The sequence below is a fragment of the Schistocerca piceifrons genome, chromosome 1, assembly GCF_021461385.2.
Source record: "Schistocerca piceifrons isolate TAMUIC-IGC-003096 chromosome 1, iqSchPice1.1, whole genome shotgun sequence".
Taxonomy (NCBI): Eukaryota; Metazoa; Arthropoda; class Insecta; order Orthoptera; family Acrididae; genus Schistocerca; species Schistocerca piceifrons.
Genome location: NC_060138.1, coordinates 519,042,055 through 519,068,297, shown reverse-complemented (window position 1 = coordinate 519,068,297; position 26,243 = coordinate 519,042,055). Strand labels below are relative to the sequence as shown.

Below are 26,243 nucleotides of genomic sequence, written 5' to 3'. Positions count from 1 at the left end.
ATTATATGTAGCATTCCTTCGGATCTCTGTTTCTTCATTATTTTCTCTCTGTGAGTCCTTGCAGTCCGATCCAAGTTATTACCTAATGCCTTAACAAATGTCTTACCACCCCGTCATATTTGGTAATCAATGTTTCTCACTTTTTTTTCTGAACAAGTTTGCAAAGAAGTGTGTTTCTTATCACTTAACTTAATGATCAGCACCCTTCTGCAAGACTACATCTGAGTCACTTCGATTCTCCTCTTTTCCTTTCCCTACAACCAATGATTCACTTCTGTACACTTTTGTGCTGCAAATGTACATTACAGGATATTTCTCTCTCATATAAGGTTTACTTTAACGCAGGTAGACTATTTTTCACGAGAAATGCGTTCGTTTTCAGTGTTAGTCTGTTTCTTATCTTTTCCTTGGTTCGTCTATAATGCATTGTTTTGTCTCCAAGGTCGCAGAGTTCTTCACCATTGTGTACTATGTGGCTTCCAATTGTCTTGTTGAATTTATCGCTGATGTCATTTTTTCTACACCTCTAAGCTTCACTATCTGTCCACATTCCTTTTTTGTTAGACTTAAAAGGTCCAAACAGCTCCAACTGCTGGCTGTAATTCGCACGACAGTATCCACATAGGTTGCGACAAGTTATTATATTGTTGCTGACCCTGAGAATAGTTGACGTGCTCCACAGCAGATCCGATTGTAGTTTACAACTGAAGAAAAAGCAGTATACTCGTCTGTCTATGCTTAAACTTTTGATTGCCAGAGTGCACTGTACTGTCCTGCCTACTTAGCAGCCTCTTACCTGTCGTGATTGTTTATGTAAAAAAGAGTAGAAGGGAGCGTATGTGATCTTATGTTGTATTTTACGCTGTCCTCATTTTGTGTGCTATAACCCCATTTGCAGCACACAGTCAGCGTACGGGCACTGACGACCATGACGTTCAGCGGCCTCCAGATGCAGCAACAACCACAATAATCTCATTGCCGAAACATACCACCACAACCACTAGCTGGGAATAAACTTGATGTGACATTCTCGTTAGTCAAATCATTATCCAGAATTGAACGAACGCACCTATTGGTCAATGAAATGCCCAGAAACGTCGACAACCTCTTTAACAAAACAATATAATAAGGAAGCTTATAAACAGATAAGAGTCATAAAAACAATTGGCACTTCTGTATTGGTGACAGCTCTCAATAAACTGTTAGCTATAGTACGTGGATATGCACACGGATAACTCAGTCTGTGCAGTGTAGCGTATCTTTTCTTTTCGCACTATATCGATTGGTGCTTCAGGCTGGAGGCACCTCTGGTTGTGACAGTGGAACGAGCTGCGGATCCACCACCAGAGGGAAGATCAGATGTTGTGACGCGTGATTTAAGGGTAGCCGCGGTGGTCAGATACTTCAGTAAGTCACGGACAGGCAGTGAGCTACAGGGAAGAACGATGTGTTTATGACCGGCGAGGCGGGAGGCTTGGGGAACAGTTACGCGACCAAACGCGAGTCTATGCTGTCCTGATGTGCCGATTGTTGCCATTTGGGCAGTGAATATCGGCGGATGCCAAACGTATTTTGATGTGGTGGTTGAACCATTATTTGTGCTTCGAGTATGGATCTCGGCAGGTATGGTGACGACTTTGATACCTGTCAGTCTAGTTCCGATGGTTGGTCGAGGGGCTGTCTGTTGATTACGGCCTGCTGGTTCCTGGACCGTAGCTGGACGGCGGAAGTACCCGCTGACTAGAAGCTTGGAGCTGTTGTTTCCCACGAGGATATGTAGAAATTACAGCAAGCGTTTTGTTTTTATACTGTTATGTTGTTGGCTGATCTATTCATCTGTGTGCTCGCCGTTCAGGTTCACCACACACTTGTTAGAACCACGCTGAAGTCCATGAAATCGTTATGTCAAAGTGGATATAAGTGCTTACCTACGGAAAGTTTGTTATTAATCGTACCGCTTCAGTGGGGTCGCTAGACCAAGTCGGGTCATATTAATTGTGAGCAATGTGCAGAACGGCTAAACCTTACGTAATTTTAATTCACATATGTGACATTGTAGTTACGGCCTTACGTGCTGTTGCACCTTGTGTGGACGGGCGGTTCTTTACTCTCAACGTGCTCAGTTATGTGTATGTATAGTTTATAAAATTATTTTAACGTGTGTCTAGCACTTTGCAGGAAGGTGATTTTGTAATTCCGTCTGTTCATCTTGTGGATTCTGGAACCGGAGCCAGCATGTATTTAGCTAGGGCTCTACTGAAACAGATAATTCCCTCTCCACTGAAACCTTTGTTGTACATAAGCAGCGCCGAGGATGCTATTTTAAGAATCTAGTTAGGTTGGCCAGTCCTTTCATCAAACAAACTAAACTCCGTCCGAACAGGCCTTGATGCCCCAGCGCTACCGCCGTGCCATCTACAGCCCATAGGCGTCACTGGATGTTGATATGGAGGGTCATAAGGCGAGCACACCGCTCTCCCGGCCGTTGTCAGTTTTCGTGACCGAAGCCGCTACTTCCACATCAAGTAGATCCTCAGTTTGCCTCACAAGGGCTGAGTGCATCTCGCTTGCCGACAGCTGTCGGCAGACAGGGCGGTCACCCATCCATGAGTTAGTCAACCTCGACAACGCAAAACTTCGGTGATCTGACGGCAACCGGTGTTACCACTTGCGGCAAGACCGTTGTCAGCAGTTTAGTCTGCAGATCCTAAGTCTTGGGTGGTTTTGGTTCCACTTCCAACTGATAGTCCCTGTTGGAATGTGGTTTTGTGCGACTGAAGGTATGTGCTGTTTGTTTTTCATTACGTAAGTAAGGTCGTTCTAGACTAGTACTAGTAAACATGTTTGCTCCGATATTCTGGGGAACTGTAGAATCTGAATAAGATTTATCTGTCAATTTAATTGTCTGTGTTATAATAAACTACTTTTTCACACTATTTTCTTCTTTTAAATGACTGACTGGCAGCTTTTTTTTAATTTACAGGATTATTCTTTTAAATTCGATCGTCAGCTGTTTTCGGTAAATGATAGTACTCAATATGGTGAGCAGTTTTTCTTTTACTTATTGTATTAATTATTTCGTTAAATCCTGGTGTCAGTTGCTTTCTGTAAATGATAATATTAAATGGCTGGCTCTGAGCACTATGGGACTTAACTTCTGAGGTCATCAGTTCCCTAGAACTTAGAACTACTTGAACCTTACTAACCTAAGGACATCACACACATCCAGCCCCGAGGCAGGATTCGAACCTGCGACCGTAGCGGTCGCACGGTTTCAGACTGTAGCGCCTAGAACCGCTCGGCCACTCCGTCCGGCGATAATATTAAATCTGGCGGACAGTTGCTCCTTTAGTTATTCTGTTGATTACTCGTTTGAATCTTGCCAGTTGTTGTTTGCTGTAAATTGTACTAGTTTATCTGGAAGTCAGCTGGTGTTTGATTCACCATTTTATTAAATTCTGGGACCAGGTGCTTCCATTGAGTTAGAGTGGGACAGTGTCCATTGACACATGGCTTCCTTTTACTTCGGGAGGAGCCCCCAGTATGCCAGAGATGCGGGACACAGCTGTCAGTACATCTTTACACTGAGTGTGTTTTATATGATGACCTGAGGGTTGAACAGGGTTTCCCGCAGGATCTTACCTCTACTTTAATTGATAACGAGGCGAGTGTTGTTCGTGTCTTAAAATTTTGTGTGGTGTCCGGAATTCTTCCCAAAATACTGGGTGAGATCTTAATGTGTCACAGAGTGTCTGGGTCACGTATTATTTCAAGTCGTCATCCAGCCACGGTTATGTGTCCTTTTTTTAACAGCATCCTTACAGGTATTTTATCCATGATTTTTGTGGTGTCACCGCCAGGCACCACACTTGCTAGGTGGTAGCCTTTAAATCGGCCGCGGTCCGTTAGTATACGTCGGACCCGCGTGTCGCCACTATCAGTGATTGCAGACCGAGCGCCGCCACACGGCAGGTCTAGAGAGACTTCCTAGCACTCGCCCCAGTTGTACAGCCGACTTTGCTAGCGATGGTTCACTGACAAAATACGCTCTCATTTGCCGAGACGATAGTTAGCATAGCCTTCAGCTACGTCATTTGCTACGACCTAGCAAGGCGCCATGTTCAGTTACAATTGATATTGTAAATAATGTACAGACAAGAGCTACGTTCAACATTAATGGATTAAAGTTAAGTATTCCACCATCTGCGTCCGTTTTTCTAAGTTCTCATTTCCTTGTCCTGTTCCAGACCTCACGCCAGCCTGCGTGAGCTAAAACGCGTGTCTTTCGGCTTCCTCTAAATCTAGTTGGTTGGTCTCCTGCCAATCCACAACAATTTTATTTAGTTATCCCACTGTGTCTCGCTGTGGTTCTATTACGAGCTTTTATGAACGTCACCTTCTTGGGGCGGCTTTATGTTTCCCGTGGTGGGATCAAACGTAGTTTTCCTATTTACTGATCTTCTTCCATAGACCGTGAAAATCTTCTTCGGTATAAAATTAATGCAAGGGCTCTGATGACCTAGCTGTTTAGCGCTCTCCACTATAAATCATCATCATCATCCGATGAGTTAGAACAGCAATCTTGTTAGAAGTTACTCTTTTAGTGGTTTGCTATTTAAATTCTATCACCAGTTGTGTTTCTTGAATTAAAACAGATATGGCTGCCAGTGTTTGTTAATATGGAAGTGTTGAGTGTTGAGTGTTGAGTGTTTGATGAATGTTGCCTCTATGTCTCTTGGTAAATTAATACCATAAATGTTGGAGGCATGTATCACACTTGGGATATTCTTTTGTGTAAGTAAAATGGTTAGTTTAAATTTGAATAATCTTATTCTGGATCACTGAACACCACCTCCCTATCGTTTTCCACACTTTATGTAAATATGACTCCCAGAGTTAATGAACACAATAGCTTAGTGATGTGTGTTAACAGTTCTGTGTAGTATGGTACAAGTGTAGATCAATTGTAATAAAAAATGTTAAGTAATGTATGTATCGGAAGCACGTAACAATTTGGAGTGTAGCTAGAGTTAGGTACTTTGTAATGTTGAGCAGTCCTTGAAAGGAAATGTTTTATAATAACGGTTCTGTGTTAAGCTTTCATTTACAGCATGTGCCAGCTGAATGTAGTGTACTGTTGTTGGTTGGCAACGGACTCTATCTTTAAATTCGGAAGTTCAGGTCAATTAATATCGTCTTGGTAACTTTTACTGATCGTCTGCTGTTGATATTCTGCTTCTGTGTGACACAGCTATGAAATGGCAGCTGGCTGATGTTCAGTGAGCATAGCTGCTCCTACCTCGAATGAACTACAGTGTTCTGGATACCTTCTGCCGTCGATGCGATGTTACTGACTCTGGCAACCCGCAGGATCTCAGCAAGATGGCTTGCTAATAAATGGAAGTTTCAAAGCTGAAATAAAATAAAATAGACGGGTGCTCGGGCGTATTGTTTCTTTGTTAAGCACACAGTAAATTAGCTTTAACTGATTTAAGAATATGAGAGAGAGGTTGCGTCAGGTCAGTACTGGAAACACAGATTTTCATTTTCACATGGACGACTGCTTGACTGTATATTTGAATAACAATTCACGAGTTTCTTACTACTTTCAGACTAATTGTTCAGAAGCTTGTCTCTAACACCAGACACAGCTCAACACCTCCCATCTCCTAAACTTCATATAATCATCTCTGTTATTTATTACTTCCTACACTGTCTGTTCCTACATATTCCCATTTTCCTGTGTTCATTAAGTTCTTTTGTTTTATTGAAGTTTACTATATATTCCATATAGACTGTAGTTTCAGTTATTAAGGCTTTCTTTTAATTAGTACTTGTGTTACTGTCCATGTTTAACACCTCTTGTAGCTGTCTCATCAAATATTGTTTATATTTTACATGGTCCATTTATTTAATGCTAACTGTTACATAGCCACAGTTTTGAATATAATGTTAATGCTAAAGTGCAGCACCACCTCACTCTGAAACATTTCATTTATTATATGTTCCCCCAAATGCATCCATTTTCCTGCATTTATTTATTTCTGTCTTATTGATATTGCTTAAGTTCCTTATGTATCCTGTAGTTACAATGATAATTGTTTCTTCTTTTAATTGGTTTGTATATCACTGTCCATGTTTTATACCTCATGTTTAGCCTCATCAAGTACTAATTTTATTTTATTTTATTATTTGTTTATTAATAGAAACTGTTATGCAGGCATTCTGTTCCATATTTATTTAATTACTGTTCAATTTTTTACTTCTTCATTGCATTACCACCACACAGTCAAATACCTTACTTACTGTATATCTGTGCTTCAGTCTAGATGTGTTGCTTCTCTTCAAATGTTGTCTGCAAACATTGTAACTTCTTTGGCAGCAATACTCAGTAAATGTCTGAAGATGGCATTACATTCCGAAAACCAGTTAATGCAATAAAAGTAATATTGTAGAACAAAAACAATTTATTACTTTTCATTTATTGTTACCAACAACTAATAAATGATCTAAGGATAAATATGCCTGAAGTAATTAATTTTTTGTAGTACTAAATAGTATCCACATAACATGCTAAATGAATCAAAGGATTTACAAACAGGAATTTCCTGGAAAAAATTATTGATATTTCATACTTAATTGCCAAGTACATAACCCTCTTTTTTCCAGTCTACTCTCCTCTTTCCCCCTACATGCAGCCTCCCTCTCCTACTCTAATTTTAATGTGTTAACTTGAAGTTAACACCCTCAGACTTCAAGAAGAATATAATAATTCCAATCCCAAAGAAAGCAGGTGTTGACAGATGTGAAAATTACCGAACTATCAGCTTAATAAGTCACAGCTGCAAAATACTAACACGAATTCTTTACAGACGAATGGAAAAACTAGTAGAAGCCAACCTCGGGGAAGATCAGTTTGGATTCCGTAGGAACACTGGAACACGTGAGGCAATACTGACCTTACGACTTATCTTAGAAGAAAGATTAAGGAAAGGCAAACCTACGTTTCTAGCATTTGTAGACTTAGAGAAAGCTTTTGACAATGTTGACTGGAATACTCTCTTTCAAATTCTAAAGGTGGCAGGGGTAAAATACGGGGAGCGAAAGGCTATTTACAATTTGTACAGAAACCAGATGGCAGTTATAAGAGTCGAGGGACATGAAAGGGAATCAGTGGTTGGGAAGGGAGTAAGACAGGGTTGTAGCCTCTCCCCGATGTTGTTCAATCTGTATATTGAGCAAGCAGTAAAGGAAACAAAAGAAAAATTCGGAGTAGGTATTAAAATTCATGGAGAAGAAATAAAAACTGTGAGGTTCGCCGATGACATTGTAATTCTGTCAGAGACAGCAAAGGACTTGGAAGAGCAGTTGAATGGAATGGACAGTGTCTTGAAAGGAGGATATAAGATGAACATCAACAAAAGCAAAACAAGGATAATGGAATGTAGTCTAATTAAGTCGGGTGATGCTGAGGGAATTAGATTAGGAAATGAGGCACTTAAAGTAGTAAAGGTGTTTTGCTATTTGGGGAGCAAAATAACTGACGATGGTCGAAGTAGAGAGGATATAAAATGTAGGCCGGCAATGGCAAGGAAAGCGTTTCTGAAGAAGAGAAATTTGTTAACATCCAGTATTGATTTAAGTGTCAGGAAGTCATTTCTGAAAGTATTCGTATGGAGTGTAGCCATGTATGGAAGTGAAACATGGACGATAAGTAGTTTGGACAAGAAGAGAATAGAAGCTTTCGAAATGTGGTGCTACAGAAGAATGCTGAAGATTAGATGGGTAGATTACATAACTAATGAGGAAGTATTGAATAGGATTGGGGAGAAGAGAAGTTTGTGGCACAACTTGACCAGAAGAAGGGATCGGTTGGTAGGACATGTTCTGAGGCATCAAGGGATCACCAATTTAGTATTGGAGGGCAGCGTGGAGGGTAAAAATCGTAGAGGGAGACCAAGAGATGAACACACTAAGCAGATTCAGAAGGATGTAGGTTGCAGTAGGTACTGGGAGATGAAAAAGCTTGCACAGGATAGAGTAGCGTGGAGAGCTGCATCAAACCAGTCTCAGGACTGAAGACCACAACAACAACAACAACTTGAAGTTCAGTTATCACAATGTCATACCCAGGAACTTCTTTATGTCTTGTTCTTATATGCAACTTAAGATATCCATGTTTTAATAATGTAAATACATTCAATGTAGTATACATATACTTTGGTTTTATACATGGGTTTTCTAATGATCTTTACAGACTTATGGACTGGATAATCTTTATGTAAAAATTTTTTTAATCATACAAATGCTGCATCTACTTCCCATTAGTTATATATTAATCTTAAAAATTATATCTATCCGTATTTCTCTCTTTGGTCTTGCACATATGATTGTGCGCAAATTGTTACTTTCCTTCCAGTGTAGTTCTTGTCATATTTATGTGCTCTCGTCCTCTTATATTAGTAATGATAACGATTATCTGAATATAGCTCCACGCCTGTAACACTGCCCTCTACACTTGACTTATTTTTAAGAATAAGTTTTTTTAACAATATGTTGCTCAAGAGAATACTCAGGAATAGGGGAATAATATGCTGTGATACTTATTTCTTCAAATTCGTTACTTTTGTAGATTATTACTGTGTGACCACGTCTTATATACTGAACTTTGTATAGTTACTAGTATTCAAGTAACTTATGGTGAAAGTTTGCACTCTTCTTGTAGCCCTAAAAGATATCTGTGATTTTTACAATCAGTATGGTCCACTATTTTATTGTTGCTATGTATATTTGGATCGCACATTGTGTGACACTATGGGAAATCCTTTTAAAAAAACCGGATTTGGTGCAGTTTTATGTAATACTGAGGACTTAAGCAGTTGCATCTTACTATGTCTGTGTAATTTTGAGCACTGCTCATTTTAATGTCTTGAGCTAACTTTTAACGATATGAACATTATGTTAACTTAGTTTAAAAGTTACATATGTATGAGGATAATATTCAATGTACTACATCTTGACAACTGTGTAATTACACATTCAGTAAAGGATGATGTGCGTTCTGAGGTCTACGTAAGTGTTGACATTGTATCGTAATGTAATTGCAGAATATACTTTTCTATGTTACTAATTTGTGTCAATACAATAATTATGTTTGGATTACTTACGTTTGACAATTGTGCACTTTTGTATCCAGTAAAGGATGATGTATAGCCTGAGGTCTAAATACATGTTTATATTGTTATCTAACATTATCAGTTAATACGCTTTCCTCTGGTATTATGTTGTGTTAACACGGTTACGACTTTCATATTACGAGGTAGCACCTCCTATGAACTATTGTACATACTCTCTTCTTTCACCTTGTATGTACACTTACCTGCACGTGGCAAGCCTGAGTATCTTCAAATAACGATGACACGTTATGTAGAACCATGGACTAAATCGTCTTAGTTGCTTTAACAATGCTATACTGGCATAGACGAAATTATATGGATAATTATTTATTTCCTGTATACGCTGCCTATGTTTATAGTATAAGGTTTGGTTATTGTGGCTCAACCACTACCTAGAACCTCCATTATGAATGTTATGTATGTGTAGCCACACCAGTTTGTTTTATTAAGTACCACGGTTATGATGGTTTCTAAATAACTGTTAGACATTGCTGTCAACGGTGATAACTTTCACTGTCATTACTTCTCTAGTTATCTTAGCAAAGGTGTTCAGTAGAGAGATATTCTACTGAGCCATTTGTAACTGATATTAAACTCTCTGTTGGTAGTTATGCTATTACTGTCAGCAGATATATGAAGGAATTACCATCTGTGATGGTACCCTACAAACGACTGTGTTTGATTGTTTCACTTTTCTCCATGATTTAGCGTTCCTTTGGTATTAATCGCTGTGAACCATATTCGTTACTATTTTACATACTTTATTTGACCATTGATTGTGGAGTCTCACTATGACAGATATGAGGTTGTATCAGTCTAAAACGATTATGAGATACGTTTCATCCAATTTTTCCCACTTTATAGTTAGATATACGTACGTTAAACCCAGATTCGTCTCAGGTTATATTATTGCTGTGTAAATTATGCGTCTTCAGTTTCGATGTAGACAGCGGTTTCTGCGAAGATGGCCTGTGAGTAAAACTGCTAAACTTATAGGTTTTTAAAATATACAGCTAATGTTTAAAAATTCTTTACTCTCATTACTTAATATCTGTTGGTTTTCACTTAACCAAAATATTAAATATGTCTCTGCCTATTCATTCTATTTAAGAGGTCTGGTAATTCTTCCCATTTTCACAGAGGATTTCAACATCGTAAACAAATCGTATCATTATGTAGTGACACTACATAGCGTTTTAGGTAAAAGTACTAAATCTTTAGTGTGACTGACTGAAAGTAAAATGGAGGCTGACACGGGTTATTGCTGTAGCAGCGCTGCCCGTTAACCGTGCTACGTCGACATGTAGGGCACAATAACTGATGTGCAAGTGAGTTGCGAAATGAGGATAGCTGAGTGCATCGGTAAACTGCCACCGCAGCAGAGAACGATATAGTAAGAGGGTCATTGCTACTCAAGTGAGTCTCTTTGGGTTACGGGAGATGTGACTAGACAACAGGTTTTCGAAAAACAAATAGGCAATAACGGAGTATAAATGAGGCTGATTTTGTGAACAGGACGTCGTTCGATTCGAGGAGTCTTGGTCATCGCTGAGTAGCTGCACCACGACGCCGGAGCACCACCGGAACGCGAGACAACCGGACAGCGGTAGCAGCTGACTTCAGTTGGAGAGCAGGATGCATATGCTGCCACACTTGGACCTTCACGTCATTCGGTGCCACAGCCCCGCCGGCCCGCTGTCCGTGCCTGGTGCCGCCGACTCTGAGGCCCAGCAACGGTTGCGGCGTCACAACGCCAGCCGCCGTACGCCGCCTGTCGGAGGGGTGCGGGTCGAGACCCGCACACGGCCGCCTCCGCCAAAGCGGAGCGAACGGCAGCGGAACAACCGCCTGGCACGTAGCTCTGCTGGGAAGTACTGCTGTGGAAACTGCCGTTGGCCTGGCCTTCACCGCTGGGCAAGAGTCCTGACTATGCATCGCCGCGCGCCGCCGTAGCAGCTGACGCCAGCTGCACCGTACACAGCTCTCGTGGAGAGGCGTGCCTGCCTCGTGTAGAATTGAATATATGATAAGGTTATATGAGTAAATTATACAGGTTATATGAGTTAATTATCCACAACGCTTAAACTTGTTCCCCATTACCTACGGCATCACCACACATGCACCAACCCCTACAGAGTGGTCCTCTCGCCCTGAAAGTTCATCCCACTTACAAACCATTGTTTTACAACCTTTATTAATTCTTCTACATACAACCATTTTTAACTGTCTTCATCATGAATTCTGCCTTCTTGAAATTCGACGTATTATTTATTACCGTTTTTATCAACGCTGTAAGGGAGAACGGGGTAAGACCAATACCTTAAGAGATTTTTGTTTTTGTTTTGAAATCCGTAAATTCCTTGGAAAAATGCAAGGCATACTGTGTGACCCAGGAATGTCAGACGCATAATTTTTCGCAGTTATGGGGAGAAATGGAATATTCTGCTTGTAGAAATGTAAACATACGAACTCATTACTCTTCAAGAGATCTTTAACAGGTATTTTAAACGTCTTGTTAAGGCAGTTATCAGCTTGTAAATAGTTTATAAAATGCAAGAGACACAAATGCTGACAGCAAACTGGGTTTAGGGCCGAACCAGATCAGGAAAAAATGTAACTGAAGTCAGCAGTTGTGTGTCACGTATTTCAGAAATTGTTTGCAGTGTCACTAGGAATGTGAAACACGTCACATTTATGTTTATGATGAAATTTTCTCATCCTTCTTCCTTCTATAGGCGTGTGAAATAAGAATAGATATAGACTTAAATGTGAAATATTCTCCTCTATTAACAAAATACAGATTCATGGTGTGAGTGTGAGGTACGTTACCACTGTCTACTGCATCTTCCATGTTGAACTCTGCATCCAAAGGCTAACTCGTTGGTTGCCTGTAGCAACAACTTTTTAGCGAAATGCAATCAAAGAACAGTGTACTCCACCAAAACCAAGCCATTTCAAGAAATCTGTGCTTCTCTTCTCTTGTATAACTTTTAAAGTGAGTCGTAACGATGTTTATTCTGTTCTATGCAGTTTTGCTGCATAGGAACCTCCTGCTATAGACCAGAAGATAATATATATTTGAGCGGATAATTTCATATGTTTGTCCCTGGAGCAACATGATTTCTGAATATTTCGCTAGACCAGATGGGTGTGAACCCGTTTTTAGCAACGGTCTTTTGTGCACTAATTCTAACAGAATCGTTGGTACTGAATTTCATTGTATGTGAACCTGTACACAATCGACAAAACGCTGTTATCTTCCACATAAAGAAGCATCATATTGTGATTATTCAATTTCTCCCAGCGTACTTCATGACGGAAGAGTTCACGGGTGAACAGCTGGGTGTTAAAGTTCAACGAGCACAATATTTCGGGAAGCAACCACGTTGCCAGCATCAGGTGCACTACGTACTCGAATCTCGATAGATTCTTTAAGGACACAGTCCCAGTACTTGGACATCTCTGTCAGAACCCTCGTCTGTGAAATTCCGAGAGGCAAAGTTCAACTACTGCCGACCTGTTAGGTTGTTGCAATCTGGTGTACCGTTGGTGTTCTTGGCCACAATCTTCGATATTACGCACCGTTTTTCCTATGTAAGTCAAGCGACATTCACGGGAGATCTGGTAGACTCAGGATTACCGTAGTCCTAGATCTTTCTTGACATTACCAAGCATTGTCTGTGTCTAATCGGTGAGCGCAAGACAGTCTTCACTTGATGTTTTTGAAGAATTCGACCTATATTTCCCGATAAAGCGCCACAGAACAGAATAAACGATATGCCCCATCCTGCTGAGTTTCCTATTCAGTTTCCTCCGGCTGTACAGTCGGTTTGAGAAGTAGAGCTCTCCGAATTTGCTTCTCAATGTAGCTGTTTTTCCGGAAAACCGACCTCAGATGTTCAAGTTCTTGGTTAAGGCTCTCACGGTCAGACAGGGTACGGGCCCTGTGAACCAATGTTTTGAGGACGCCGTTCCTCTACGCTGGATGGTGGCAGCTGTTCGCTTGTAGGTAAAGGTCGGTGTGCGTCTTCTTACGGTACACGCTGTGGCCCAATGTGCCGTCTGCTCTTTTTTTAACCAGGACATCCAAAAGGAGAGCACTCCAGCCACTTCGACTTCACATGGGCTCCAGCGGAGTCTGCGGAAAGGAAGGCCACTGGACGTCCGACATCAAAATTCGAGCATTTATCAGAACGGCAACCTTCTGAGGCTCCCTGCAAGACTATCATCAATCTCACGGCAGGCAATTGGATGAGAACGCGCTCTCAGTTCCTAAGAGAGGACTCAACTTTGCACCAACTCCTAAGTCCTCTTCTATCACGGATAACATCAGTGCGGTGAAACAGGAACTGCACGACTACCACTTGAAGCAGCTGAAGAAGTACGTCGCGAAACCTGTCGTACTGTCACGCAACCTAAACGTGTGAAACCAAATATCTCTACCAGGGAGAGGGCGGCCATACGGGAGCTACGAGAAGATACAGATATCGTGGTCTTACCAGCCGACAAAGGCAACGCAACTGTGATCATATTTCATCAGTATTATACTGGGAAAATGCGGGGCTTCCTAGAAGGCAGCGCATATCGGAAGATCAACACTGATGCTATACGATGAGAGTGGAGTGGAGGACCATGGGTCTGTTCAGGGAATCCGGCTTACCAGATGATGTTGTGAAGAAGGTACGACATAGAGTGTGTTCCACCGCGACTTCACGGGCTCCCGGAGGTACACAATGAGGGTGTGCCTTTACGCCCAATTGTCAGTAACATCGGTGCTCCGAAGCACTCAATTGCAAAATACCATAAGGATATGTTTATCCCTTACGTCGGAAAAGTCCACATCATGTTCGCAACGAAGTGCATTTTTTTTGGGCTTCTTAACAACTTCAGACTTCATGATTTGGACAGCTATGTGAGTTTTAAGGTTGTCTCTCTCTTCACGAGGGTGCCTTTGTGGGGATCCTTGGAACTTATTGGTCAGAAATTTGACACAGAGACGACCAACCCTTTTAGGTACGTCTTGGAAGGAGTATCCATGGGGAGTCCACTTTCACTAGTCGTCGCCAAATTGTTCATGGAACATTTCGAGGAGGTAGCCCTGGATTCAGCAAAGTGGATACCTACCTGTTCCTTCTGCTATGTTGACGACATCTTTGTCAAATGGCCACACCCAAGAGACAAGCTGAATGGTTTCCTCACACATCTCATTTCCTTACACCAGAATATCAAGTCTAAGTCGCTCGAGTGCTCCCCTTTCTCGATGTCCACGGCGTGTACTGCAAGAAGACGCACACCGAGCTTTAATTACATGCAAACAGCCGTCACCATCCAGAGTAGAGGAACGGCGTCCTCAAAACATTGGTTCACAGGGCCGAGTACGCTGTCTGACAATGAGAGCTTTAACCAAGAACTTGAACATCTGAGGTCGGTTTTCTGGAAAAACGGCTACACTGAGAAGCAAATTCGGAGAGCTCTATGTTCCACGCTGACTGTACAGCCGGAGGAAACAGAAGAGGAAACTCAGGGGGATGGGGGCATAGCGTTTATTCCATTCTTTGGCACTTTGTAAGGAAAGACAGGTCGAATTTTTCAAACACATCAAATGAAGAATGTCTTCCGCCCACCAATTAAGACACAGGCACTATTTGCTAATGTCGAAGACGTTCTAGGACTACGGTAATCTGGAGTCTACCAGATCCCCAGCGAATGTCGCTGGACTTACTTAGGTCGAACAGTGTGTACTATCGAAGATCATTGGCAAGAACATCAATGGCACAACATACTGCAGCAGCCTAAAAAGTTGGCAGTTCCTGAACATTGCCTCTCGGAATTACACAGAATGAATTACGACCAGACGTGGGTTCTGACAGAGACCTCCAAATACTGGGACTGTGTCATTAAAGATTCTTTCGAGAATCGAATACGAGAGCTGCTGATCAATCGACATAGCGGTTACAGGCTTAGTAAGGCCTGGAAATCCGCTTTGAATCTGACTAAAGGAGAAAGAAGATATCCCACCACGAACTAAGTTCGAGAACAGGAGAGATACTAAGAAGACGCCGGCGGCACGCGCCCGTGGGCGCGGCCCGCGTGCTCGTGGGGAACACCTGAAAAAGGGGGGGGGGGGGGGAGATGAAAGCACAGCGTCTGCGCCTCCGAGGCTAGCTCGTCAGTGCACCTGATGGTGGCAACGTGGTCGGTTGCCGACATATTATGCCCGTTGGACACTAACACCCGGCTGTTCACCAGTGAACTCTTTCGTCAAGGATCATATTAAATGTTTCACACTTTTTGTGACTGTAGTGATCTACCATATCTTACACCACATGATACATTTTGCTGAAACACAGTACTACACAGTTGAAACTTTCAGAACAGAGAATTATAACTAGTAATCAAACATATGTTTCTGAGTTAGCTCCTTGAAATAAATGTGAAGTTCCTTTCTTCAGTCGTTTTGTAAATGATATGTAATCTACTTACTTCTCCTATATATATTTTCAAGTGCGTTTTCAGCTTCAGTATCAGTTTTTAATCTTCGAAGTAACAAACCACACATATTTAGAGCAAACATTAATTACTTTTAATAAATATTTATAGCCTAACTGTATTACGAATATGCGACAATGGCAACTGAATCAGCTTATAATCATGTTTAAATCAGAATGACAACTATCGTTAATGTTTTAGAATGGAATTTCACTTTTCTCTCATCTTTATTTTATGGCGTGTTTTGTTTTAGATATACGTTGCGAAAGTTTGTTCGGGACTTAATATTTTACCTGTGAGACCAAACATCTGAAACTGAGATAACGCAAAGGAGAAAACCTACACTATGAATAAATTACAACATAAACAGAGGAAAGAGGTTTTATTTCATTGAAAATGTTCTACGTGAAGACGTCAGCTCTCTTTAATAAGGAAAACCAAGTTTTGTTTTATTTTCGCTTTATGTGGTACTTAGAAATAAAGCCAGACACAAACAAAGGAGAAACTCTACTTTCTAAATTGTGTTTGTTGCTTCTTGATGTACATATTTTTTAAAGCAAATAAGTGTTGATACTTTGAAGTTTTTGTAACACACGTTTGCTATTGTTTTAACGCTCATCAGCGTAGAAAGTTTATCATACAAATTTGGTAAAGAACATTAATAATGAATTTTGATTTGGTATTTCATACACTTTACTACCATTGATTATTCCGTAATACTGTTATCATATTCAGAGTTCCTGTAAGCTGGACTGTTTCCTATACACTTACTTTCACCGTTCAGTACAGAGCTAAGCGCTGTGATGTTACTCGGACGTGTAGTGCGAACACACTATCGTTATAAAATGATGTTCTCAAGGTACCGCGGCACCGCGACGTTCAGTATACTTGCCTCTGTATGGCCCAAAGATGTACTCTGTATTCATGTGAAACGTCACAGCGAACAAACATGAGTTCAAAACAATGTCGCGATAAGTCAAAATAGAGTCTATGCCCGTAGAGTAAATTTTTTTATTTCACAACCCCTCCTGTTCATTCATAAAAAAAAATTAGAATCTAAATTGCACAGAACGTTTAGTTCGACCAGACACAAAATTATCAGAGCATATAATTACATGTCGAGACAACTCCATACTCCTTACAACATTGATGTTTCACAGTGTGCGGTGGAAATGATAAAGCATGTTCAGTAGCGCGTATGACCCGTTGAGCACCTGTAGAACATAGAAGCGAATGTAACCATAACACTGTTATCATTAACTGAAATGCAGAGTATAATATCTCTAAATTATTGTAAAACATTAATTTTTATTTTACCTAAAATATACGTGTATACGAGACGTTCGATTAATAGGTAGCAATTTACTGGTTAAGGCCCCCGTGCAAACGTCACGTAGATGTGGAAATTTACGTTCACAGGAAATAACCATTCTCTAAACAAAATTACGTTTATATTTCAGCTAGTAGTAAGAAACATAGCTCTGTCGATACTAGCAAATAAATATTTCTGTACCCTAGACATACATAAGTAATATACCTCTATTTGACACATACAACTACCAGTGAAATATTAGTCTGTCACTACTACATTTTATATCTACATTCTCCGATATTCTGCCGGCCGGTGTGGCCGTGCAGTTCTAGGGGCTTCAGTCTGGAACCGCGTGAACGCTACGGTCGCAGGTTCGAATCCTGCCTCGGGCATGGATGTGTGAGATGTCCTTAGGTTAGTTAGGTTTAAGTAGTTCTAAGTTCTAGGGGACTGATGACCACAGATGTTAAGTCCCATAGTGCTCAGAGACATTTGAACCATTTGAACCGATATTCTTACCAAAACAGTAACATTAATTTAATTCTGCCTACTTATCTAGGCGTAAGTAGGATTTAGGCCTCTAATGACACGACAGATGCAGTCACGGTGATCTTTTGTATGCTCTCTCAGCGACTGAGTTGATTTAGAAACTCTTAAAGGACGGTGACGCCACGGGGCAGGAAGCGCATTGTTAGCTATCAGTCAGTTCTCATGTTCTACCACTTCTTTCCTATTAGTATTAAATATATTACTCCTGGCAAAGTGTTTGGAGTGCGGAACAAATATCCTGCCCTGCAGAAAATCTCAGTTCACTGTCGCACGTCTAGGGGAAATTACGTGTATATATGTTTACAAGTGGTGTCACTCTGAGATCAAAATTCCTAGGGGACCAAACTGCTGAGGTCATCGGTTCCTAGACTTACACACTACTTAAACTAACTTATTCTAAGAACAATACGCACACCCATGCCCGCGGGAGGACTCGAACCTACGGCGGGAGGGGCCGCGCAATTCGTGACAATGCGCCTCAAACCACGCGGCCACTCCGCGCGACCTGTCGCTGAGTATTGAGCATATTGTGCTCCGTGCAGAAAGGCAAATTCAATGACCATCTCAGTTAAAATTGCACCAAGTAATTTCAGAGAGGGTCTGCTGTCCGAGAGAAGTGTATATGCGACACGGGAGAAATAGACTGTGAATAAATGTATATTTATTCATCAACTGTATTATAAATAAATGCACCGATGATTGGCTGATGGTCTTAACAGGTGGAGCCGCGTTGAAATCATTCACAGTTCATCCGGCTTAAGTTTCAAATAAATCAGTTACTTAGCACCGCAACATACATATAATAAAATTCAACAAGTGTTTAATCACTATGTGTGTTTCGTCAAGTTTCCCTAACGAACTCAGTCGGAAGTCAGACTCTGGCTTTTCTTACAAGTATTGCGAGGACCACCGACGAACGTATTTTAACGTCTTCGCCTTCTCAACGCTAGAGTCTAAGTTGCTCTTGTATCAGCGTATAATATACGCCGAAATCATCTTATTCTGTTCGAATAGTAAGTTTTCAAAAGTCAGTTACAACGGATTGTGTCTCGCAAGTGACGGCTCAGAATTTCTCTGGCTGTTCTATTTCTGAATTTACCGCAAAATCAAAAAATGGCTCTGAGCACTATGAGACTTAATATCTGAGGTCATCAGTCCCCTAGAACTTAGAACTACTTAAACCTAACTAACACATCCATGCCCGAGGCAGGATTCGAACGTGCGACCGTAGCGGTCGCGCGGTTCCAGACTGAAGCGCCTAGAACCGCTCGGTCACGCCGACCGGCACCACAAAATCCATTCACAGGTGTGCTTTAAGTAGTACGAAATAAAGGATATATAAAAGAAACAAAAGAAATAAAAATTTTTTGTAATAATACCTATGACATTATATAGCATAAACTGAAGCAAATGATTAATTACAGGAACGTGCCGAGAGTAAAGAACTTATTTAGCAGGGTTTTACCAACATATTACGATATGCAACAAAAGGAAAGGCGAATATGCTTTACAAAAGATCTGCACAGGATGCGGTATATAATACCGCCTGGCATGATGTCGGTATGGAACTAGAGAGTTCGTAAAGGGAATGGAGAAACAACGTTTCCGAAATGGAACTGAACAGAAACATCAACGTAAACATCATATAATTGCGGCGATAGCTTAAAGGTGTTAAAGAAGCTTTTGTTTCTTGACTATATTGTTCGTTTAAGCCAGGGGCGGGCAGGTATCCTGCACGTGTGCGGTGCACTTGCACGCGTGCAGTTAACAGGTGTTCCGCGTGCACACAGGGGCAAGCTGACCACCCGCTTATCTCCCCTGCCCACCATAACTTCTGTCCGCTCCTTCCTCTGCAATGCGTTTTGTTTTTCTAGCTTGCTTTACTGAAAGAAAGAATAAGGTTAGTAAGAGTGCTTGAAAGATATCGTGGTTTGAAAGAGTACCTATTACCTACGATACGTTTTATTTAATTATAGTAGGTGGAGTGGAACAAAATTTCTACATACAGACAAACGCAAACAGTAACTTAAATTTCCTCACCGATATCTGCTCTCAACCGAGACTTACTAATTCAGCAAATGGTTTTCCAGCTCTTGCTATATTAAACGCAATCTTGTAACTTGCACGTACTGCTGGGCTATTATTGTTGTCGTAGTGAAAAATTGAAAACAGTGCTCCATAAAATGTTAAATCAGTTAGATGAGAGACATGACGAAAGAAAGTTGCAGATCTCTCGTGACCACAGCAACTACGACAGATTCGTCTGGTATCGTCAGATCGCTCTTCTTAAGCTCAGTCAATTTCCCCATCCGCTCAGAATCCGACAATAAACTGTACTCGTCCTTGTGAAATTTGTTATAATGGCCTTCAATACTAAACTTCCACTGACCAGCGAGAATACTGCCACATACTAAACATTTCGAATTTTCACGTTTTTGCACAAAGAAAAAATTATTCTCCCATTACTTTTTAAAAGATAGCAAATCTCCACTTCTCCGTTTCCTTGTTTCACTCTGCATTTTCCGGTTCTTGAAATACAACGTTCACTACGTAGTGGTCGCTTCGTATCAACGTCCGCAGCTTAGCCTGGCACTACACTGCCGCAATCTGCCGGCTGTCGCCACTGCCCCAGTGGACGATTGCACGCGAGCAGCACACGTGCAGCTGTTTGCTCATGAGCCGCGTGCAACGTTTGCCCGCCCCTGGTTTAAGCCAACGGCCTTGCAGCAGTGGTAACACCGGTTCCCGTTAGATCATCGAAGTTCAGCGCTGTCGGGCTTGGCTGGCTCTTGGAGGGGTCAACGTCCAGGTCTGCCGATTACCGTTTGCAGGCGGGACACTCAGCCCTTGTGAGGCCAATTGAAGAGCTGCTTGACCGAGAAGTAGTGACACCGGTCACGGAAAATGACAACAGCCGCGAGAGCGGTTTGCTGCACACATGCCCCTCTATGTCCGCGTCTGGTGACGTTTTACAGCTGAGGATGACATGGCGACTGGACGGTACCTTGAAGACCTCTTCGGACGGTGTTTGCTTTTTAGTTGTTCGTTTAAGTGAGATCATCGTTACTGACTATATGTCTAAAAATCTCAAGTTCTTCCAAGACATCCAGATTTCGCCCTTTCTTCTCTGTGTGTAGAATCATAATTTCGTCTGCTTTTGGATTGTGTCCCGTTATTAATAACCGCTCCTTGAAAGTAGAATTACGAAAACTGGTATCCTTATTCCCTAGCAAGTGATACTTATGTACTATGTTAAAAGGCTTCTCGGTTTGTCTGACGCTGTCGTGCACGTTTACTATTTTAACGTCGTATAACTTATGTGGGTAACAATTTTATGCCCGGTACGCTACACCATTTCAGTCAAGCAAATATTTAAGTATTTTAGATGTGTGTTTTATGTTTAAAACGTTGTAGGTGACTTCCCGCCTGAAGAAAATATCCTTAGTCGTATTTAAACCTAGTCAAGGTTTTTACAGTAAAATTATACAACCTGTTGGTCGTATACATTACTTATTGAAAAATTATTTTCATTGTCAGTCCAGTTTAAATTTTTTAACGGTCATTATTTCTTGAGCTCTCGTATTGCTCCGTTTTATCCATCGCACTTTAAGGTTGTGTGTAACTTCGCCTTGCAACATGTGAACTATCCAAATATTCGTGACAATGCACATTTTTTTTTCTTGCTTAACAGAACAAAAGGAAAGCATTTTTTACTGATTGTTTCATTGATTTCTACTGACCTGTAGCAGCATCTGCTTGGACAGCTTGCACATCTTGCCCACAGTAATGTCGAGCGGACGCATCGCCGCCATCATGAAGATAAGTAGGCTGTGTTTGAAACGACGGTTACAATCAGGCCAACCACAGCTGAAGGCCGAGCTGACGAGTTTCTCGCTCTGCAACACACGCGTTCCTGTCGTCGGATAGCCTTGTTGTGTCTACGAACAGTGTGTGAACGTAAGTTATGAAGTGCTTTGTGAGGTAGTGCTTTGTTACCATGTGGTTTAGCTCCGTTTGTGTAATTCTAAGGAATGTGTTTCTGTTTTAAAAAGTGACTACTGTATTCATTGTTTAAACGCCCAGAGATAATTGCATCATCGCAGTTTAAACAACTCATAGCACTTTTATACACACTGATGCCCATCGATTAAAACTTTGTTCGGAAATTCACTTGATTGTATAGCTGCTGTAAGAGTAAAATCTCTCATTTGTTCCATTCATTATAATTATACTTCGTGAGTATGTTACAAGCAGAATACAGACAATCTACAACGAAGGGAGAAGCCCCAGTTGGTCGACTAATGAATATAAAACAGTTCTGAAGAAGCGGTAAATGGTGACAAACTACAGTACGAGGCCGGCAAGTGCAAACATATGGCGTCAGCTTCTTGAGAGTTTTCATAAGAGCTTAATGTGTTCAGGTTAATTGTTAACAGTGTCAATGTAAATTCATCATAAAAAATCCATCCACCTCAATGAAAAGTCTTGTGGATTTTGGTTTGAAGAAAACCATCAGGATTTCCTGACTGGACTGTTCAAAGTCCCGATCAGAACGCCATTGTCATAAAACAACTTTGAGTTACATCATTCGCCCATTAGTACCATAAAAAATAGAACTCCAGAAAGTGTAGCTAACTGTGAGGCCTCGACGATCATATTACAAGAACTGAAATGAGAATAGTACCGAGCGAGGTGGCTCAGCAGTTTGCGCACTGGATTCCTATTCGGGAGAACGACGGTTCATAGTTTTTCCCTGCTTTCCCTAAATGACTTCAGGCAAATGTCGGAATGGATCCTTTGAAAGGACACGGCCGATTTCCTTCCTCGTCCTTGATACACTCCGAGCCTGTGCTTTTTCTCTAATGACCCTGATATCGACGAGACATTTAATCCAGTCTTCCCTCCTTCCTTCTTTTGAAATGAGAATTGTTTCACCGAATTACTATAAAAACTGTATTAAGGTTCCACGTCTACACACTGTACCTCAAAAGCGACTTGTAGTCAAATTGCATGCTTAACCACATGATTGTAATCGTGATTTTCTGTCAGAGAGGTCATAATTCGTAGCAAATGACAGAAAGTCATCGAATAAAACAGAAGTGATTTCTAGTGTTCCCCGAGGAAGTGTTATAGGCCCTCTGCTGTTCTTTATCTATATACACGATATAGGAGACTATCTGAGCAGCCGTCTTAGCTTGTTTGCAGATGATGCTTGCCTTTATCTTCTAGGAAAACCAACACGTTTTAGAAAAACTATTTGTATGGTGCTAAAAGCAATCCGTTAAACTTCGGTCACGCTATAAATCAGTCAAATATAAAGGCCGCAAATTCAACTAAATACCTAGGAATTACAATTTCGAACAACTTGAATTGGAGATAACACATAGAAAACATTGTGGGGAAGGCGAACGGAGACTGCGTTTTACTGGCAGAACACTTAGAAGATGCAACAGATCTGCTCAAGAGACTGCCTACACTACGTTTGTTTGTCCTCTTTTGGAGTACTGTTGCGAGGTGTATTGTTCTTGCCGGACTGGATTAACAGAGTACATCGAGAAAGTTCAAAGATGAGCAGAACGCTTTGTATTATCGAGAAACAGGGGTGAGAGCGTCACTGACATGACAATAGGTTTTGGTGCGGACTTCATTAAAACAAAGGTGTTTTTCGTTGCGGCGTAATCTTCTCACTAAATTTCAACATTCTCCTCCGAATACCTACATAGAGAGAAGCGATCATCATAACAAAATAAGGGAAAATAGGGGTTCGCACTGAAAGATATAGGTGTCTGTTCTTTCCGCGCGCTGTTCGAGACTGGAATAATAAAGAGTTATTGTGAAGGTGGTTCGATGAACCCTCTGTCAGAAACTTTAGTGTGGTTTGCAGACTATCCATGTTGATGTAGATGTAATGCAGATATAGATGTAGATGCACTGCAGAGTGACACTTATCGAAAACCACCTTTCCAGTAGCCCATTTTTTTTAAATTTACATTTCAGTGAAATACAGTTCATTGACTGACATGTCATTATTTTACAGAGAAGATGGATGGCGGATTGCTAATAGATTATCCACTCGTACACAAGTCTTCTTTTTAACCCTTTCTGATCAGTAGGATTTGGTAACGCACTATCCTAGTGTGGGAGTGCCACTAGGTGGTTTCTGGGAAAACAGTGAGTGGACGTAACGACCGAGAGGGCGAGGTCAAAACGTACACAAAACCTGAGAGGACAGACCGAGAGGAATCCAAATGTGGAAGGCAAAAACCGACAACGGGGTACGCTCGAAGCCTGATTAGTAAACCGAGAGAATTAACTGACAGCAAACATCTAACTGCTGGGGAAAGCTTCTGGTATATCAACACAACTTACCGAGGAACATGTGCACACATTCCTCCTACGCTGCTTAAGGTTGTCGTCCATGCTGAACGCAGTGCGGGCCTGAAACTAAACAGCTCTGGACGGCGAAATTTTATTCATTTTCGCATCAGTTTATCGAAGAATTTTATAGCTATAACAACAAATGAAGTTTCTGTAGCTTTATAATTTTTTCTGTCTTATAGTCAGATTGGTACCATTACCAGGCTTCTTGAGGTAAAAGTGCGAAACTTGATACGATTATACACTGAACATGTGGCCACAGACAAGCGGTATGAGTATCTGTTGACTAGAGAAATCAAGCATTTTTCCACAAGAAATAAGGGAATTACAATAAAACTGAATTCGTAAGTTGGAGCGGCCAGTGTGATAATCAAAAAGCCTCGATGAAGGATCACGAGAAGAACTGTGTATTATATTGTAATTTCTCTCTTGTTGTGTGAGGCCTGTCTTAAGCATAAAAATCGTAAGTTCTTCCCCATAAATCCTTTGGCAGGGAAGCACATGTTTATTCCTAGATAACATCCGAGTTTTCTCGACCTTAGGTAATTCACTCAAGTCTGCTTTCTCTCCTATCTTCTTACAACTGGGTTTAGGCGGCACAGATGCCAAGAAACCTGCATTTGCCAGAGTAGCCATAAAATCGTTGTCCTCTTACATTCCATCTTCGATAAGTGCTAATTCCCAGGACTTTCCACAGCACAAGTTCGTCAATGGAAACTATGTTTCCTGTACGAATATGCAACTACAAAGGAAGGTGTCAAGAATAACAGAGACTGTGACTTATTTTGTACCAGCTATGAATTGTTTGGAATTGCATGTGATCGTAAAACTCAAGAAAACGTTAAGTGACTGTTACGTTGTTCATAATTATTGTGTTGTTCAAATAAGGTACTGATGTTGTCAATTGCAAACATTGACCAGTGGACAGCGGTGATTACTTGAAAATCGTTAAGATGTGTGTGTGTATGTGTGTGTGTGTGTGTGTGTGTGTGTGTGTGTGTGTGTGCGAGCACGCAACAGCAGCCGAGACTGAGTTTGCCTATGGCGGGAAGAGGAGGCAACAAGATAGGAAAGATGGGAGAAAAATAGCACTGTAGAAGAGGAAGAGAGAGAGTGATGATTTATAGTAGGGGATGGAATCCTGAAGTAGAAAACACAAGTAATAGACACTAGCTGCATTTCTCCACACTCACCTGATTGATTATCATGTGGCCGCAGAGGCAGTACATCCCAGTTTCGTACAGGACACAGGGTATCAGCATAAGTTCCTTCAATGCTTTCGTTATGTTTCCGTCTCTCTGTAACAGCTGTTCACATGATGACATGTGTATTATTATTATTTATTAATGTTTTTCACCTCTTTTGACCCAGATAACTTCATGTTATGAACAACTTCAACTAGTTCTGCAAATAGATTCTTATTTGAGTTATACTGGCTTCCAAATTTGGCTTATCACTTCTGCGATTACCTGTAACGCTTAAAAGAAACATATTTTGAAACATATCTCTGTGTTCAATTCTAATGGCACGTAAGTAGCCTATAATTCCCATACGTAGGTATTTTATTTTGTTGAGGCACTGAAATTATTAATAATGCGTCTGACTGTTTTAACTGTTGTGGTTCACTGTTAGCCAAACAATATACATGTAATCTGGTTCCAACTCTATAAACTGGATCGTTGTTTGTCTACCTACAAATGTCAGGGACCCAAGAATCTTTAATGTCTGAGGAGACAGGATGGGCACTATTAATTTGTCACTATTTTCCACGCATTTAAGGTTAAGCACTACATAAATTAGAGCATAAAATTGACTTAGTTTCGTTGATTTATTCATTAACTTTCATTGATTTTCTTGAAGAATCACCACTTAATTTTGAGTTTATTTCAAATGTGTGTGACGCCCACATTTGGCATGCACTGACGTTGTTACGTGTGTCGTTTTTCTTTCGTTGAGCGGTCCAGATGAAGTAGAGTGTTTTTTGGTATTAGTTGTTAGTTGTCCGATTTACCTAGTGTTTGTTTTGCTAACTGCAGGATTTTGAGGAGAAGATGAATGTACAAAATAAAACATTCGTGGAGTGAAGGGATGCAGATGAGGGGTAATGAAGCATACCTAACTCTCTGCTAAAGGGAAGCAAGCTGCCAAGCTAATTATCAGCTATGTATAAATTTAGAATAACATAATCAGGAACTGAGTGTAGAACTAGAGTCGAAATTGTCTAAACAGTTGATGAAGTACAAATAAGTACGCAGAATTTGCAGCCTCAGCAACTGTGTGTGCACGATCGCGCTAGCGTAACAGACGTCAATATTCCACTGTGAACATCACCGACAATC

General features: G+C 41.0%; 1 protein-coding gene across 1 annotated transcript in view; it reads right to left on the bottom strand.

The window, feature by feature from the left end:
- Nucleotides 1-16,819: 16,819 nt before the first annotated feature.
- Nucleotides 16,820-26,243, bottom strand: part of LOC124745137 (odorant receptor 43a-like) — a 36,771-nt gene continuing 27,347 nt past the window's right edge. Inside the window, exons 5-6 of the mRNA XM_047248934.1 lie at nucleotides 21,267-21,422; nucleotides 16,820-16,879 (exon numbers count right to left, since the gene is read on the bottom strand). Coding sequence (XP_047104890.1) covers nucleotides 16,820-16,879; nucleotides 21,267-21,422 — 216 coding nt within the window. The remainder of the gene's footprint in view (nucleotides 16,880-21,266; nucleotides 21,423-26,243) is intronic.